At 42.6% G+C, this 18,608-nt stretch overlaps 1 protein-coding gene across 1 annotated transcript in view; it reads left to right on the forward strand.

Moving 5' to 3' along the window:
* Positions 1–18,608, forward strand: part of LOC117068603 (protein NDRG3-like) — a 50,450-nt gene that overhangs the window by 6,805 nt on the left and 25,037 nt on the right. The window contains exons 2-6 of the mRNA XM_033186007.1: positions 9,775–9,883; positions 10,961–11,081; positions 14,782–14,844; positions 16,807–16,867; positions 18,460–18,546. Coding sequence (XP_033041898.1) covers positions 9,775–9,883; positions 10,961–11,081; positions 14,782–14,844; positions 16,807–16,867; positions 18,460–18,546 — 441 coding nt within the window. The remainder of the gene's footprint in view (positions 1–9,774; positions 9,884–10,960; positions 11,082–14,781; positions 14,845–16,806; positions 16,868–18,459; positions 18,547–18,608) is intronic.

The following is an 18,608-nucleotide window of genomic DNA, read 5'->3' on the forward strand; positions in this document are numbered from 1 at the left end:
AAATTGTAGTTGTTAGGGCATTTATTATAATAATATTTATGTATTCGACTATAAAGAAAAGGGCGAATGGACCTGCAGCATACTCAATATTAAAGCCTGAGACTAGTTCTGATTCGCCTTCTGTGAGGTCAAAGGGTGCTCAGTTGGTTTCTGCTAGTGTGGAAATAAATCATATTATGGCTAAGGGTCATGAGGGTAGGAGAAGTCAGAGGTGTTCTTGTGTTGTGATAAGTGCATGGAGGTTGAATGAGCCGCTTATTAATAAGACTGACAATAGAATAATGGCAAGGGTTACTTCATATGAAATAGTTTGGGCGACTGCTCGTAGTGCTCCGATTAGTGCATAGTTTGAATTGGATGCTCACCCTGATCATAAGATGGAATAGACAGCTAGACTAGATGTAGCTAGAATAAATAAAAGTCCTAGGTTGAGGTTGATTAGGGAGTTAGGTATGGGGAGGGGTGTTCATAGTAGAAGTGCAATGGAAAAGGCTAGGGCTGGTGCGATAACATAGAGAGTGGTGGTGGAGGTTGAAGGTTTTAAGGGTTCTTTGGTAAAGAGTTTTATTGCATCGGCAAAGGGCTGTAGTAGTCCATAAGGGCCCACAATGTTGGGTCCTTTACGTAGTTGTATATAGCCTAGTAGTTTTCGTTCAGTGAGTGTAAGAAATGCTATGGCAGCTATAATAGGTAAAATGGTAAGTAGGAGGTTTGTTGTGAACATAGTGTTAAGAAGAGGAATTGAACCTCTGGTTGTAAAGTTTTAAATTTTATGCAATTGCCGGGCTCTGCCATCTTAACAAGCCCTGTTCTTGGGCCATGTATATAATTTTTTGTTAAATTGAGACTAGATCATTTATGGGAGGAGGGCACTTTGTGAAGTGGGCCCTATTTCTCTTGTCCTTTCGTACAGGGAGGAATATAGAATAGATAGAAACCGACCTGGATTGCTCCGGTCTGAACTCAGATCACGTAGGACTTTAATCGTTGAACAAACGAACCCTTGATAGCTGCTGCACCATTAGGATGTCCTGATCCAACATCGAGGTCGTAAACCCTATTGTCGATATGAACTCTGGAATAGGATTGCACTGTTATCCCTAGGGTAACTTGTTCCGTTGGTCGAGTTATTGGATCAATTATAGGTACTGGTTCGCTTTGACTTGTGTAGTCTTGGCATAGACTATTCGGAGGTTTAACTATGCTCCGAGGTCACCCCAACCAAAATTTTTAATGCAGGGATAGAATAGGTTAAATCCATAGATTTATGTGGGTTTTGGTTGCATTAGTAAATTAAAGCTCCATAGGGTCTTCTCGTCTTATTATTTTATGCCCGCCTCTTCACGGGCAGGTCAATTTCACTGGTTGAAAGTAAGAGACAGTTGAACCCTCGTGTTGCCATTCATGCAAGTCCCTATTTAAAGAACAAGTGATTATGCTACCTTTGCATAGTCAGGGTACCGCGGCCGTTAAACATATGTCACCGGGCAGGCAGTGCCTCTAATACTGGTGATGCTAGAGGTGATGTTTTTGGTGAACAGGCGGGGTTAGGTTTGCTGAGTTCCTTTTACTTTTTTTAACCTTTCCTTTAGAGCATGCCTGTGTTGGATTAATAGTGTGAGTAATACTGGCTTGTTTATGTTTATTAGTATTAAGCTGTTAAGTATCGGTGAAGTTTTCGATCTGATTTAGGCTTATGTGTAGGAGAATATGTTCATGTTACTAATGCTAGCATTATTGCTTCTATGATATAATAGATCAATCCAATGTAATGTGAGGAGTTCAGTGATATGTTTGGGATTTTTCAGGTAATTGATGTCGAGCTTGAACGCCTTCTTGATTGATGGCTGCTTTTAGGCCAACTATGGGAGTTAGGTTTTTTACTCTCTATATAAGGTTTTTTCCTAGTGTCTAAAGAGCTGTCCCTCTTTAGACTAACAATTAAGCTTACAGGGGGATTGGTAGCTCTGTGGGTAAGCTTAAGGTTGAACTAAGATTCTATCTTGGATAACCAGCTATCACCAGGCTCGGTAGGCTTATCACCTCTACCCAGAAATCTTCCCACTATTTTGCTACATAGACGGGTGCGCTCTTTTAGCTGTTTTTGGGTAGCTCGTCTGGTTTCGGGGAATTTGGCTTTAGCTCTCTTTGCGAAATGATCTCTAGTTAGTTCATTATGCAAAAGATATAGGGGTGAGTCCTTGCTATTTTGTGCTTGGTTATTTTTTTTCATCTTTCCCTTGCGGTACTATATCTATGGCGCCAAAGTAAAACTTTCTATCGCCTATACTTTTATATCTGTGAATGGTTTAATATACACTAATTTGGTAGTAATATTTATTTGATTTTTGGGCTAGTGTTAGCTCAAGGCAATCAAGTGATGTTGATGTCTTCCGGGTGTAAGCTGGATGCTTTGTGTTGAGCTATGCCTTGATTTATCCAAGTGCACCTTCCAGTACACTTACCATGTTACGACTTATCTCCTCTATATAAATGTTGGGGTGTTTAGTTAAGTTAATCCTTAAATATATTTGAGGAGAGCGACGGGCGGTGTGTACGTGCTTCATGGCCTAATTCAATTAAGCACTCTATTCTTAATTTACTACTAAATCCTCCTTGGACTCTTAGGTTTCATAAGAGTTATCGTGGGGTTTTCTGGGGTAGAAAATGCAGCCCATTTTTTTCCATCTCATAAGCTACACCTTGACCTAATGTTTTTGCGTGGGCGTTTGCGCTTACTTTGCGTCTCTTGTTGAAGTTTGCTGAAGATGGCGGTATATAGGCTGAGCAAGAGATGGTGGGGTGGATCGGGGTTTATCGATTATAGAACAGGCTCCTCTAGGGGGATGTGAAGCACCGCCAAGTCCTTTGAGTTTTAAGCTGTTGCTTGTAGTGTTCTGGCGAGTAGTTTTGTTATTCTAACTATTGAGGTTTAGGGCTAAGCATAGTGGGGTGTCTAATCCAGTTTGAGTCTTAGCTATTGTGTATTCAGAATTTTTAAAGCCACTTTCGTAGTTTATTTTACATTGGCTAGGATTTTACAGTTTAGGTAGAGTTTAGCTTTATTGAGTTGGGTTTATCTAAAACACTCTTTACGCCGGTGCCTATTAGCTCGGGTCAATCGTATGGCCGCGGTGGCTGGCACGAAATTGACCAACTCTATAATAGCATGGCTTAGTTAAACTTTCGTTTATTGCTAAATATTAGTCACTGCTGTCTCCTGTGGGGGTGTGGCTGAGCAAAGTGTCTTGAGCTGCGTTGGGCGTGCTTGATACTTACTCCTTTCAATCATGATGATTTGTAGGGTGTCTTCACCGGAGTGGGGATGCTTGCAGGTGTAATCTTGCTAAGAGTTAATAGAAAGGCTAGGACCAAACCTATTTGTTTATGGGGTGTGTGAGCCCATCTAGGCATTTTCAGTGTCTTGCTTTGGATATATTAAGCTACATAAACGGGATGATAGGTGTTATGGATGTCATCTTTGGGGTTGTGGTGATGGGGCGTGGGTTTGGTAGTGGGTGGGTATGGGGTTGCGAGAGTGTCAAGAGTGGTTAGTGAATTAAATTTTTATTAGTTGAGGGAATGGCAGTTGAAGTTGTGCATACCTAAAAGATGAAAATGTAAGCTCCGGCCAGGTGACATGCTTTTGTTTTTGGGGTTTGGCAAAGGCAAATTTATGTGGGAAGGGTCGGAGATGGGGGAGGGGGGTTTGAGTGAAGTTTGCTGTGGATTGATTTGATGTAGCGGGAAACGTGTGTATAGTTAGTTATTTGTATGTCCTACAAGCATGAATTAAATAACACCTTGTAACACTTCTGGGGGGCTAGAATATTGAACATAGGTGCGATTAATAATAGCATGGACTAGGAATCAAAGACAGGCGCTGCGGGACTTGTTGTGGCGAGACCACCATTCTGCAATGGGGTCGCGTGCAGACCAGAGATAAAAGATACCAAATGCATGGAGAGCTCCCGTGACTGGTTAATGGGGTGATAGACCCGTGATCCATCGAGATGTCTTATTTAAGGGGAATGTATGAGTGGTTTTGATGTCATGGCCCTGAGGTAAGAACCAGATGTCCTTTTGATACCACTATAGCTACCCCCACGAGTTATGGGCCCGGGGCGAGGAGAGTAGCACTCTTGTGCGGGATATTGATTTCACGGAGGATGGTGAGCAAGGGACACCTAAGTGAGGAGGGTATCCGTGTTGACGCGGAGGTATTTGACTGAAATGTGCTATGTCCGGTAAAGAATTGAATGTACTATGTACGTTAATGGAGGTTTAGGTTAGTTGGTATTTCGGTGGGTTATGCTAGGTCTTTGGCTTTCGGGTGGTATGTGTTACAGTTAGTCTTGCCTAACGAAGTTCTTGCTTGTAAGCATGTTCTTGAACAAATTCCTGGTAAGTATGTAAAAATATGTTTTATGTACAGTAAAACATTTATAGTACTATATAATATCCATGTTGACTAGCAGTAATGCACGATTGCACGAATTACATAGGCGCACGTAAAATTAAATTAGTACTTAAGTCGCTCTTCAAGGGTTATACCCCATAGAATACAGAAAGTAGTTTAAAATAGAATGCCAGTTTTGGGTATTGGTGGTGGAGTTAAGTGCTTTCTTTCTGAATTGCCCTAGGGAGAAGTCTCCGTTTCCGGTTTACAAGACTGGTGTATTAGTTTGTACTACAAGGGCAAGTTCATTTGAGTAGATTGTTTTCGGCTAGGGAGGCCAGTGGTATTAAGATTAGAATTGTGATGAAATATATCATGGATGCTACTTGTCCGATTACAATGAAGGGCTGGTTTACCGGCTGACTTCCAATTCAGGTTAGGGTTAGTAGAATTGTGATTAGGAATCATAGTAGGAATTGGCTGAGTGAGCGGAATGCTATGCTTTGTTGTTTGGATTTGTGGAGTATGGGTATGATTGTTAGGACGAGGATAGATAGAAGGAGTGCTAATACCCCTCCTAACTTGTTAGGGACAGATCGTAAGATTGCATATGCGAATAGGAAATACCACTCTGGTTTGATGTGTGGTGATGTGCTTAGTGGGTTGGCTGGAGTATAGTTGTCTGGGTCGCTTAAAAGGTCAGGTGAGAATAGTACGAGTATTATCGGGATAAGAAGGAGGAGAACTAGGCCTAGAATATCTTTGATTGTGTAGTAGGGGTGGAAGGGGATTTTGTCGGAGTCAGAGGGGACTCCGCAGGGGTTATTTGATCCTGTTTCGTGTAGGAAAAGTAGGTGCAGGGCTGTGAAGGTTGCGATAATAAAGGGTAGGGTAAAGTGAAAGGTAAAGAATCATGTGAGGGTTGGGTTGTCGATGGAGTACCGGCCTCAGACTCATTGAACGAGATTAGTTCCAACATATGGAACTGCAGATAATAGATTTGTAATTACTGTGGCGCCTCAAAATGATATTTGTCCTCATGGGAGTACGTAACCCATGAAGGCTGTTGCTATGGTTATGAGGAAGAGTGCGATGCCGATGTTTCAGGTTTCAAGGAGAAGAAATGAGCCATAATATAAGCCTCGGCCTACATGTAGGAACAGGCAGATAAAGAACATAGAGGCGCCGTTGGCATGGAGATAGCGGATAGTTCAACCATAGTTTACGTCTCGGGTGATATGTGCGATTGAGGAAAAGGCAGAGGAAATATCTGGTGAGTAGTGTGTTGCTAGGAATAGGCCAGTGATAATTTGTAAGATTAAGCAGGTTGCTAGGAGAGAACCGAAATTTCATCATGTAGAAATATTGGATGGGGTGGGTAGATCAATAAGGGAGTGGTTAATTATTTTTATGATCAGATTAGGTTTACGTGCTGGGGTCATTAATGTTTTTGTAGTTGAAATACAACGATGGTTTTTCATATCATTAGTCATAGTTGGAGTCCATGTGGAAACGATGGCATATATTTTATTTTTATTAAGTGTACTTTTGGTTATGGGGTTTGTAGGATTTTCTTCTAAGCCTTCTCCTATTTATGGGGGTTTAGCATTGATTATTAGTGGTGTGATTGGTTGTGTAATTATTTTAAATTATGGGGGTACTTATATAGGTTTAATAATATTTTTAATTTATCTGGGAGGTATGATGGTTGTTTTTGGTCATACTACTGCAATGGCTATTGAAGAGTATCCTGAAGCATGGGGTTCAGGACTTGAGGTCTTGGGAAGTCTTTTGGTAGGGTTAGCGATGGAGGTGGGGTTAGTTTTATGGATTTTAGATTATGATGAGCTGGTGGTAGTAATTAATTTAAATAATATGGGAAGTTGAGTAATTTTTGAGGGGGAGGGGCCAGGATTAATTCGTGAGGATTCTATTGGTGCAGGTGCTTTATATGACTATGGGCATTGGTTAGTAGTAGTTACTGGTTGAACATTGTTTGTTGGTGTATATATTGTGATTGAAATTACTCGGGGCAATAGATTATGCTATTAGAAATGGAATTAGAATAAGAGGAATAAGGAAAGAAAGGAAATAAAGTTTAATTATACCTTTTTGGGCGGTTGTGGTGATGGAAGTAATAATGTGAAATTGTTTTGGGTATTGATTTTTCTAGTCAGATTGAGTCTAGTAAAAGGAAAGCCAGATTTTGACTTATAATTAGATTTTGGTAGGGGATTATTCGATGAACTGTAGTGGGAAAATACCCTAATATGTTAGAGAATTTGAATATGTGTGATGGGGTGGCTATTTTGAGGTTATTGGTTATAAGGGTTAGATCTAAGGCTATTAGGAAGCCTAGGGTGGTTACACATAAGGCTAGGAGTTTTAGGTAATAAGGTATTGTTGACTGGGGGAGTGTAGTAGGGGAGATGTTATTGGTAATAAGAAATCCTGCGAGTAAACTGCCAATTGTTAGGCGTTTTATTGGGTTTAGTAGAGTTGGATCATTTTCATTAATATAAATTGAGGTTGAAAAGCGGGGTTTAATAGTCCGAGTGCTGTAAGCGCTTGTTAGGGAAGTGGCGATGAGAGTTATAGATAGGGCTCAGGCGTTGGTATATGACGTGTTTGCGGTTTCGATAGTAAGATCTTTGGAGTAGAAGCCTGTAAGGAATGGCATGCCTGTGAGTGCTAGGTTACCGATAGTTAGGGAAGTTGAGATAAGGGGTGTTGTTTTAAATAGTCCTCCTATTTTTCGAATGTCTTGTTCGTTATTTTGGTTGTGGATAATAGATCCGGAGCAAATGAATAGTATAGCCTTGAAGAAGGCATGGGTGCAGATGTGTAGAAATGCTAGATATGGCTGGTTGATGCCGATGGTAACTATTATTAATCCTAGTTGGCTTGAGGTGGAGAAGGCTACGATTTTTTTAATATCATTTTGTGTTAAAGCGCAGATTGCTATAAATATAGTAGTGATGGCTCCTAGGCATAGTGTAAGGCTCTGGATTAATATGTTATTTTCTATCAGAGGGTGAAAGCGAATGAGTAAAAATACCCCAGCTACTACTATAGTGCTGGAATGGAGTAGGGCTGAGACTGGGGTTGGGCCTTCTATGGCGGAAGGTAGTCAAGGGTGGAGGCCAAGTTGAGCTGATTTTCCTGTTGCTGCTAAAAGGAGGCCTATTAGTGGCAGAAGATTTGGGTTAGAATCTAGGATGAATATTTGTTGAAAGTCTCATGAGTTATAATGTAGGAGAAATCATGCTATGGCTAGAAAAAAGCCGGTATCGCCAATGCGGTTACACAAGATTGCTTGAATGGCTGCTGTGTTGGCGTCTGTTCGAGCATGCCATCAACCAATTAGTAGAAAGGATATGATTCCTACACTTTCTCATCCAATGAAGAGTTGGAAGAGGTTGTTGGCGGTGATTAAAATTAGTATAGTGGTAAGGAAAATGAGGAGATACTTAAAGAATTGGTTAATATTTGGGTCTGAATTTATGTATCATAGTGAGAATTCTGTAATGCATCAGGTAATAAATAGTGCAATTGGAATAAATATTATGGAGAAGTAATCTAGTTTAAAGCTTAGTGTTAGTTCTAGTGACTGGATAGTTGTTCAATGTCAGTTTGAGATAATTATGTCTTGATTTAGGAAAATACATAGGGCTGTGGGAAGGAGGCTGATGGTGAAGGTAAAAGCCATGCGGGACTATTATGGCTGTTAAATACGGGAGCATGGATTAGCAGTCCTTGCAAGCTTTCTCGGTAAATAAGAAGTAGTGGGTTAGCCAGGGTGGTCTTGATCTCCTGACCTCATGATCCGCCTGTCTCGGCCTCCCAAAGTGCTGGGATTACAGGCTTGAGCCACTGCGCCCGGCCGTGGCTCATTCATTTCTTATGTTCATTTTTCAAGGCTTTGAATATACTTGACTAGGAGGTAGTAGTAATAGAAAATAACAGAAATATTGAGTCCCGCATGGCTTCATTTGATAGGGATGGCTATCAGCTCCAGCCTACACTGTAATTTGAGATACATTGATGTCCAATTAGCTTGAGATTATATTCTGTGGCCCACATCAGAGAAACCAAAGCTCTGATGAGGTTCATTATTAGACAGGAAATTAAACTGGAAGCGCTTTGCCTTTTTTGGGATTCTCATTGACGGAGTGAATCTTGTCTTGCCTAATGTAAGACTTTCTGAGATAGATACAGGCTTCATCAACAGAAATTCACTAGGCTAGGATGGTAATTTTTTTTTTATTTTTGAGAAATGTAAAACTTGAGCATGACTAGAGTAAATCTCAGTTAACTTTTCTGTAGTCCCTTTTTTTTTTTTTCCACCCAACCACTCTTAGTGCGGCATCTACTCTCAGCAGCTCGGTGCATCCTTTGTCTGCTTTATTCAGTTCCTGAGCTTTGCTGTGGCTACATCTTTAACTTATTGGCTTGGTTAAGGTCTTTTAGGAGTAGAGGGTACAAACTCACCCACTATAGCTTACACCAGAGGCAATCCAGGGATGTCTTAGAACTTACAAGTACACACAACTAGCACCAGAAAGTAGAGTAGTGGAAATGCCTACTAAAAGCTCCCAAGTTGATTCCTCTTTTCAAGAGAAGAGCCAAGCTGAAGTTAGAATCTCTTAGTTCCAATTACAAATACCTAGGGAAAGATACTGACCCAGCATGGGCCAGATGCCTCCCTGACTTCAGTAAGCTGTAACATAAGGTTATGTTCCACAGACATGGTAGCCAAGACCCACCCCTGTAACGTGTGGATGACACAGAAGGGCAGCTCCCAGGAAAGAGATCCTAGGCAGATACACACATAGGTGTCTAGTGAAATTATCTACTGAAATTAATTATAAATTTTCTGAACATGTGTTCAGAAGCTCTGGAACCTCTCACTTGCTACCCAGCAACTTCTTCATATCTTCCGTTTCTTTTTATTTTATTTTATTTTTTGAGATGAAGTCTCGCTCTTTTGAGATGAAGGCTAGAGTGCAGTAGCACGATCTCACTGCACACTCTGCCTCCCAGGTTCAAGTGATTCTCCAGCCTCAGCCTCCCAAGTAGCTGGGATTATGTGTGTGTGCCACCACAGCCAGCTGATTTTTATATTTTTAGTAAAGACAGGGTTTCATCATATTGTCCAGGCTGATCTCAAAGTCCTGACCTCAAGTGATCCACTCACCTCAGCCTCCCAAAGTGCTGGGATTACAGGCGTGAGCCACCGTGCCTGGCCACATATAGTTTATTAATGTGTCCTGCCCCAGCTAGTGGGAAATGGCGGTAAAGCAGGTATTGTAAAACTTTGGCAACCTGGGAAGTTCATTCTGCTTTTCCTGCGACCTTATATTATCTTGTTACAGGAACATGACATAGAAACAATTCATGGTGTGGTCCACGTCACTATAAGAGGCTTACTACCCAAAGGAAACAGACCAGTAATACTAACGTATCATGACATTGGCCTCAACCGTATGTATTTGATTTTACAACTTCCCTTCTTATCATACTTGATCTTTGTATATTAAAAACCAAACAACAATAATGTTCTAATAGAGCAGAGGTTTTCCCCTCTCTGTGGTAACCTTCCCTCCTTGTTCCCACATTCGTTAATGGTATAAATTTCCTGGGAAGTGTGCAGGGGGATATATTTTGGGGATACTGGAACCATATCTCGCCTTCATGTCTGCTAAAGGATTGAAGATTATACAATGAATTGCTTAAGAAACTAGAACTGAAATCCATGTTTTCAAGCCTGTACTTTGTTTTTTTTGTTGTTGTTTGTTTGTTTGTTTCAGGTTAGAAAATTCAGAGTTGGAACTTAACTTTGTTGTGAGCTCTTCAATGAATTAGTAAAAGAGTTATTGCTAGAGTCTGTCGCCAGTGACTTTAAGTGGTCTTTTCTAGATGATAGTGTAAGATTCTGGCCCCAGCCATGGACACACACAGTCTGCATACATGTGTTTTCTTTCACGCTGCTCTGGCTTTCAGAAATGCCCTGCATTTGAGGCTACAGTTGAGTGTTAAAGCTTTTGTAGCCGCCTTGGCATGAGAAGTGATCTAAGCAGGTATACAAAGAGGGTAGAAGTGGAAGCAGCAGCCCCTCACTGCACCCTGGCAATTTTGCCAAGAGGCAAACTTCCATGAGGTGAATGTGAGCAGCTCAGGACTTTCACTCCACCTGTGCTCTTGGGATATAATCAGTGTCTCTTTGTGAGATAGAGGAATAATGTCCATGAGAAATGACGGCATTATGGGTGTAAGATTATTTTGTGCTATAATCGGAAGCCACCAAACGTTAACAAAGTAATTTCTACTTTGCAGACATTATTTAGAATTGAGAATTATTTTCAATATGTATCTCAATATGAGATGTCTTATATTCAGCCTTTAGGGCAGCTTGAATCAGACAGATTGTTCAGATACCTCGCTTTGATGGATTGGTGGTTAAAAAGCAGTGAAGGAAGGTGATGATAGGCATTGACTGAGTGGAGGAAAATTGAGGAGATACGGAGAGCCTGTGACTTATGGGTATTTTTATTCTTATAGATAAATCCTGTTTCGATGCATTCTTTAACTTTGAGGATATGCACGAGGTCACCCAGCACTTTGCTGTCTGTCATGTGGATGCCCCAGGCCAGCAGGAAGGTGCACCCTCTTTCCCAACAGGGTAAGACCACAAAGAGATCATCTGGGAGATAAGCACTCAGAGCAACTGGCTGAGCTCCTATGGGAGAAGTGGTTTGTGCTTCCCTTTGATTTTATTACAGTCTATAGGTTATGCTTATTGACCATCCATCCTCATGTTTTCTGTCCTTGGGCTGAGAGGACTGGTGTTTACAGTTTTTTGGGGGAAACTGTATGTTTTCCCATATCCAGGAATGCCTGTCCGTAGCAGGTGCCTGCTTTCCTGTAATCTCAAGGCATAAGTGTCTGGAACACCTACTTCTCACTGTCTTTGTCTTTCCCTTCCTTATCTATTTGAAAGCGTCATTTTTTAGCCAGACGTGGTGACTCACACCTATAATCCCAGCACTTTGGAGCGCCAAGGCAGGAGGATTGCTTGAGCCCCGGAGTTCAAGACCAGCCTGGATAGTGGGCCAGGTGCGGTGGCTCATGCCTGTAATCCCAGCACGTTGGGAGGCCAAGGTGGGCGGATCACGAGGTCAGGAGATCAAGACCATTCTGGCTAACACGGTGAAACCCCATCTCTACTAAAATTACAAAAAACTAGCCGGGCATGGTGGCAGGTGCCTGTAGTCCCAGCTACTCAGGAGGCTGAGGCAGGAGAATGGCCTGGACCCGGGAGGCAGAGCTTGCAGTGAGCCAAGATCACGCCACTGCACTCCAGCCTGGGCATCGGAGCAAGAGACTCCGTCTCAAAAAAAAAAAACAAGAAAAAAAAAAGACCAGCCTGGATAACATAGGAAGACCTTGTCTCTACAAAAAATTTAAAAATTAGCCAGCCAGGCATGGTGGTGTTCACCTGTGTTCCCATCTGCTTGGGAGGCTGTGGTGGGAGGATCACTTGAGCCCAGAAGATTGAGGCTGCAGTTCCTGGGTGATTGAGCAAGACCATGTCCCCAGAAACAAAACAAAACAAAACTGTCATTTTTGTGTCCTTCCTCGAAACTCCCAACTACGTAGGCCCAAATTCAGGTCCTTCTGAGCTTTCCTGGGAGCATCTCCCCATCCTGATAATGGAAATTTGACTCTCAATCTGATAATGGAAATTTGACTATCTGTGTAACTATTCTGAGAGGCTGTCCTGGCAGATAGAAGTGTGGGCCGATTGATTGGCTTTGGCACTCTCAGCTTCCTCCTACGTCTGCTTTGCAGGGCAGAGTTACAGGCTCCCTACCTATTTGTTCCCTGGACGGTGTGCTTATCGAGAAGACCTTAGGAGGAGTGAGCGCACACACTGTGGAATGCTAATTCTTCCCCTCTCCTTTCACTCATCTCCAGAGCTGCCTTTGGCCAGTGACTGCTGGGAAATAGACAATTGCAGACAAATAATAGCTAATACTTAAATAGTACTCAAACCATGTTCCAGACACTGCTTTAGATGCTTTACATTTGTTAACTCATTTACTCCTCATAACCCTATGGGATAAGTTTACTATTATTCCCATTTTATAAGTGAGGAAACTGAGGCCCAGAAAAATTAAGTAACATGGCTAACATTACATAACAAATAAGTGGCAGAACTAAGATTTGAACACAGACAGTCTGGTGCCAGAATCTGTGCTGTTCTGACTCTATAATGCAAATTGGCCAGTGGTCAGTTTATATCCAGCAAGATTTGGATCCAGTTCCTTTTTTCTATTTTGTGCACAAATGGTTCCACAGCTCACCATCCCTTAAGTGTTCAGGCAGAGGCGGGCTGACTTCCCTGTCAGATGTAGAACACATACTGCCTCATTTGTAAGTGGTCATCTTAGGATCAATTCCATCTTCAATTCTGTAATCGCTTTATTTTATTTATTTATTTTTTTTGAGATAGGATATTGCTTTGTTTCCCAGGCTGGAGTACAGTGGTGTGATCATGGCTCACTGCAGCCTCAACCTCCTGGGCTCAAGTGATCCTCCCATCTCAGCCTCCCTACTAGCTGGGACTTCAAGTGTGCACCAACATGCTCAGCTAATTTTTGCATTTTCAACACGTCCAGCTAATTTTTGTATTTTCTTTTCTTTTCTTTTCCTTTTTTTTTTTTGAGACGGAGTCCTTCTCTGTCTCCCAGACCGGAGTGCAGTGACGAGATCTCCACTCACTGGAAGCTCCACATCTCGGGTTCACAGCATTTTCCTGTCTCAGTCTCTCAGGAGCTGCGACTACAGGCGCCTGCCACGACTCCCGGCTAATTTTTTGTGTTTTTAGTAGAGATGGGGTTTAACTGTGTTAGCCAGGATGGTCTCGATCTCCTGACCTCGTGATCTGCCTGCCTCGGCCTCCCAAAGTGCTGGGATTACAGGCGTGAGCCACCGCGCCCAGCCAATTTTTGTATTTTCTGTAGAGACAGGGTTTTGCCCTGTTGCTGAGGCTGGTCTCGAACTCCTGGTCTCAAGCAATCTGCTTGCCTCAGCCTCCCAAAGTGTTGAGATTATAGACGTGAGCCAACGCTCCCAGTCAGATGCTTACTGCTTTTCTAAGAATTCTGATCTGGGTCTGTTCCTGGGCTTGCTCGAACATTTTAGGATCATATGGTTCATACTATGAACCAAATTCAAAAACAGTAAAATAACCATGCCAGACACAGTGGCTCACACCTGTAGTTCTAGCACTTTGTTAGGCCGAGGTAGGAGGATCACTTGAGGCCGGGAATTCAAGACCAGCCCTGGCAACATAGCGCGACTCCATCTCTACAAAAAATTGAAAAATTAGCCAGGCATGGTGGCACGTGCCTGTAGTCCCAGCTACACAGGAGACTGAGGCAGGAGGATAGCTTGAGCCCCGGAGTTCAAGGTTATAGTGAGCTATGATTTCGCCACTGCACTCCAGCCTGGGTGACAGAGTGAGACCATGTCTCTTAAAAATTTAATAATAAATTTTAAAAAATAACTATGTTATTCTCTGCCTAAGTGAAACAAATAAGCATTCATGCTAAGGGTTTGTAACTGTGTGCCCATAACTAGAAAACCTTTGTTTATTTTTGCATTTAGTTGTCTAAATATAGCAGTAGACCAAGACCCACTTTCTGAGTTGACTCTTAGTGCCAGAGGTTTACTGAGCCTGGACTCCAAACTGAAGTGATTGTTAGAGGTTTGGAAATACCCTAAGAGAGAACCGTGTTACTAATTCTTTTCATGTGGCACCCTCTGGTCCCAAGGGCTGCTCATTAGGATATAGAAACAGTGGATTCTTTTACTTTCTCCTTAGCATGGCAGTTGTAGAGAGTTACACAATATGCCACAATCATTTTCAGGTACCACATCACCTCCTTTGAGCCTTTGGTAAAAGGAAATGCTTTTATCTAAGACTTCTTTTTTTTTTTGAGGGGGGCGAAATTTCGCTCTTGTTTCCCAGGTTGGAGTACAATAGCGTGATTTCTGCTCAATGCAACCTCCACCTCCCAGGCTCAAGCGATTCTCCTGCCTCAGCCTCCCGAGTAGCTGGGATTAAAGGCACACACCACCATGCCTGGCTAATTTTGTATTTTTAGTAGAGATGGGGTTTCTCCATGTTGGTCGGGCTGATCTCGAACTCCCAACCTCAGGTGATCTGCCCACCTCCGTATCCCAAAGTGCTGGGATTATAGGCATGAGCCATTGTGCCCAGCCTTTTATCTAAGACTTCTGTACCTTTCCAGCTGTTCTAGTAACTGGGAATTGTGAGTACTTTCTAATTCAGGAGATATCCTTCTGGATTTCAGGTATCAGTACCCCACAATGGATGAGCTGGCCGAAATGCTGCCTCCTGTTCTTACCCACCTAAGGTAGGTTCATTCTGTAGTCTTTCGTGCAGTTTTTATTGACTTTCTATGGTGAATTCTTTAGTGTCTGTTTCAGAGGATACGATGGTTAGGAAAACAGTAGTCACTGTCCTTCTAGAGCTTAGTGGGGTAACAAGAAAGCAAACAAATAATAAAGTTTTATAAAATAAGTCAGTGGGGGTGTTGTGATAGAGAATAAGGGCAGGATCTACATTAGTAAGGCTAGTGAAGGAATTCCTCTCTAGGAAGGTGGCACATACGCTGAGACCTAGAAGATTTAGAAATCTACCTTGAGCTGGGCCCAGTGGTGGGAAGATCACTTAATGACAGGAGTTTGAGGCTACAGTGAGTTGTGATCCCACCCCTGCACTCCAGCCTGAGTAACAGTGACACCCTGTATCTAAAAAATAAAGCTGTTTAAAAATTTTTTTATTTTTATTTTTTTTATTTTTTTTGAGACGGAGTCTCACTCTGTCGCCTGGGCTGGAGTGCAGTGGCCGGATCTCAGCTCACTGCAAGCTCTGCCTCCTGGGTCATGCCATTCTCCTGCCTCAGCCTCCCGAGTAGCTGGGACTACAGGCGCCCGCCACCTCGCCCGGCTAGTTTTTTGTATTTTTTTTAGTAGAGACGGGGTTTCACAGTGTTAGCCAGGATGGTCTCGATCTCCTGACCTCGTGATCCGCCCATCTCGGCCTCCCAAAGTGCTGGGATTACAGGCTTGAGCCACCGCGCCTGGCCTTAAATTTTTTTTAAAGGGTTCATCTCACTATGAAGAGAATGCTTTGGAGAGGAATCAGAGAGAGAAAGCAGGGAGAACAGTTAAACTTAACAATAGTCCAGGCAAGAGATAATGATAGCATGGTACTGGATGCTGCTGTTGGGGATGATTGAAGTAGATAGTAGTAGATAGATGGATATATTCTGGAGGTGGACTCCACTGACTTGCTGATGGGCTGGATACTGACAGTAAGCTACCAAGGATAACTCCCAGGTTTCAGTTGTATATATGTGTGTTTGTGTGTGTATGTGCGTGTGTATGTCTGTGTGTTTGTGTATATATGTGTGTGTGTGTATATATATATGTGTGTGTGTGTGTGTGTGTATATATTACTTTTTTTTTTTTTTTAAGATGGAGTCTGATTCCGTTGCCCAGGCTGGAGTGTAGTGGTGCGATCTTGGCTCACTGCAACCTCTGCCTCCCAGGTTCAAACGATTTTCCTGCCTCAGCCTCCCATTTAGCTGGGATTATAGGTGCAGGCCACCGTGCCTGGCTAATTTTTTTTTGTATTTTTAGTAGAGACAGGGTTTCATCATGTTGGCCAGGCTGGTCTTAAACTCCTGACCTTCAGTGATCCACCTGCCTTGGCCTCTCAGTCCTGGGATCATAGGCGTGAACCACCGCCCCCAGCCTTAGTTATATGTTATTTAACCATTAAAACCAACTTGAAAGTAGGTGGTGGGATCCTTGTTGTTGTTGTTTTTGAGACAGAGTCTCACTCTGTCACCAGGTTGGAGTGCAGTGGCGTGCTCTTGGCTCACTGTAGCCTCCGCCTCCCGGTTTCAAACGATTCTCCTGCCTCAGCCTCCTGTTTAGCTGGGACTGCAGGCGCACACCACCATGCCTGGCTAATTTTTTGTATTTTAGTAGAAATGGGGTTTCACCATGTTGGCCAGGATGGTCTTGATCTCCCGACCTCATGATCCAACTGCCTCAGCCTCCCAAAGTGCTGGGATTACAGGCATGAGGATTACAGGCACGAACCACTGCGCCCAGCTGGGATCCTTGTTTTATAGATAGGGAAGGAACCGAGGCTCAGAAAGTTAGGGAAAAGGAAGAAAGCACTTGCCCAAATTCTCACGTCTAATAAATATCAGAGCCAGGATTTCAACCCAGGTTGTATGCTTTCAGTTACGCAGTGCTGCCTCCAAATGAAGTTGACATTTGTCATTATGTCCCATTCACAGCCTGAAAAGCATCATTGGTATTGGAGTTGGAGCTGGAGCTTACATCCTCAGCAGATTTGCAGTAAGTATATAGAGGATTAGCCCTAACATGCTTGAGGCACTGCCTGGGTCACAGCTATTACGCTGTGCTAAATGACCAGGCAGTATTCTGGGACTTAGGTCAATTTTTCTGTAACTTCTGTCAGCTTTAGATGCAGGTTGTATAAAGCCTTGCTTCGTACTTATAATACTTGAAAAATCATAAATGGGGACAGTACGTCATCAATAAAAAGCCATTCCTAGGTGCTGCTTATAATGGAATTTTGTACAGCCATTAAAATTAAGTTTACGAAAAACTTTATAATGATACATGGTTTGCATACCTTATAATGTTAACAAAAAAGTTAGAATAGAATAGAATATGACAAAACGTAAAGTTTGTCATAACTGTAGGAAAGGACTGGAAGAAAATGTGCCAAAAAATATTAATGGATTGATGTGTGGTAAAATAATGTGAAATTTTATTTTCTGCTTTTTATCATTTCTCTGCTTATCAAATTTTCTACTGTAGTAAGAGAAAAAAAGTAGGCTAGGGGCTAGGTGCAGTGGCCCACGCTTGTAATCCTAGCACTTGGGGAGTTTGACGTGGGCAGATCACCTGAGGTCGGCAGTTCGGACCAGCCTGGCCAACATAGTGAAACCCCGTCTCCACTAAAAATACAAAAATTAGCCAGGCGTGGTGACGGGTGCCTGTAATCCTAGCTACTTGGGAGGCTGAGGCAGGAGAATTGCATGAATCCTGGAAGCCAAGGTTGTAGTGAGCTGAGATTGCATCACTGCACCAGCCTGGGCAGCAAGAGTGAAACTTTGTCTCAAAATAAATAAATAAATTAATTAAATAAGCTAGAGAGCTAGAACTCGTTTTAAAGAATTTTTTTTTTTTTTGAGACGGAGTCTTGCTCTGTCACCCAGCCTGGAGTGCAATGGCATAATCTTGGCTCTCTGCAACCTCTGCCTCCCGGATTTAAGTGATTCTCCTGCCTCAGCCTCCTGAGTAGCTGGGATTACAGGCACCCGCCAATACCCCTGGCTAATTTTTGTATTTTTAGTAGAGATGGGGTTTCACCATGTTGGTCAGGCTGGTCTCTTAACTCCTGACATCATGATCCTCCCCTCTCACCCTCCCAAAGTGCTGAGATTACAGGCGCGAGCCACTGTGCCCGGCTAGAAATTATTATTTTTTTCAATACCTCCTCAGTGATAGGAGAGTCTTCTGAGCATGATATAAACTGTTCAGGTGGTTTTGGGGAAAAAAAAACTTTAGAAGCCCCTGTTGAGAACAAAGATATATGAGTGTGGAGCAGCCACTTGTGCCAGCGGCACTTTCCCAATGAGAAAGATCCACCATGAGTTGAACAACTGCATATAGATCTTTGCAAGGCAAGATAATTTGATAGTAAAATAAGTAATTTGATAGTAAAACCAGAAACTGGTTTCCAGATGCTAAGTCAGATTTCAAGAGCTATTTTTCCACATGTTCTTCTTCTTTGTAGTTTTACTTTCAAATGTGAGGCGTTAAGGCATGTAAGAAAGAATTGATCAGTCATGTTCCAACTATTTAGAAGAACTTTGGGAGTGTAGCTTTCATACTGTTGTCTTTGCCTCATCTTTCAGCTGGACCATCCAGAGCTTGTGGAAGGCCTTATGCTCATTAATGTTGACCCTTGCGCAAAAGGCTGGATTGACCGGGCAGTTTCCAAAGTAAGTACCACATGAAGGTGTCCATTGGCTCATCTTCGCCCATCTCAAAACAGCTTACCAAT

The sequence above is a fragment of the Trachypithecus francoisi genome, unplaced genomic scaffold (assembly GCF_009764315.1).
Source record: "Trachypithecus francoisi isolate TF-2019V2 unplaced genomic scaffold, Tfra_2.0 Lachesis_group21, whole genome shotgun sequence".
NCBI classification, from domain to species: Eukaryota; Metazoa; Chordata; class Mammalia; order Primates; family Cercopithecidae; genus Trachypithecus; species Trachypithecus francoisi.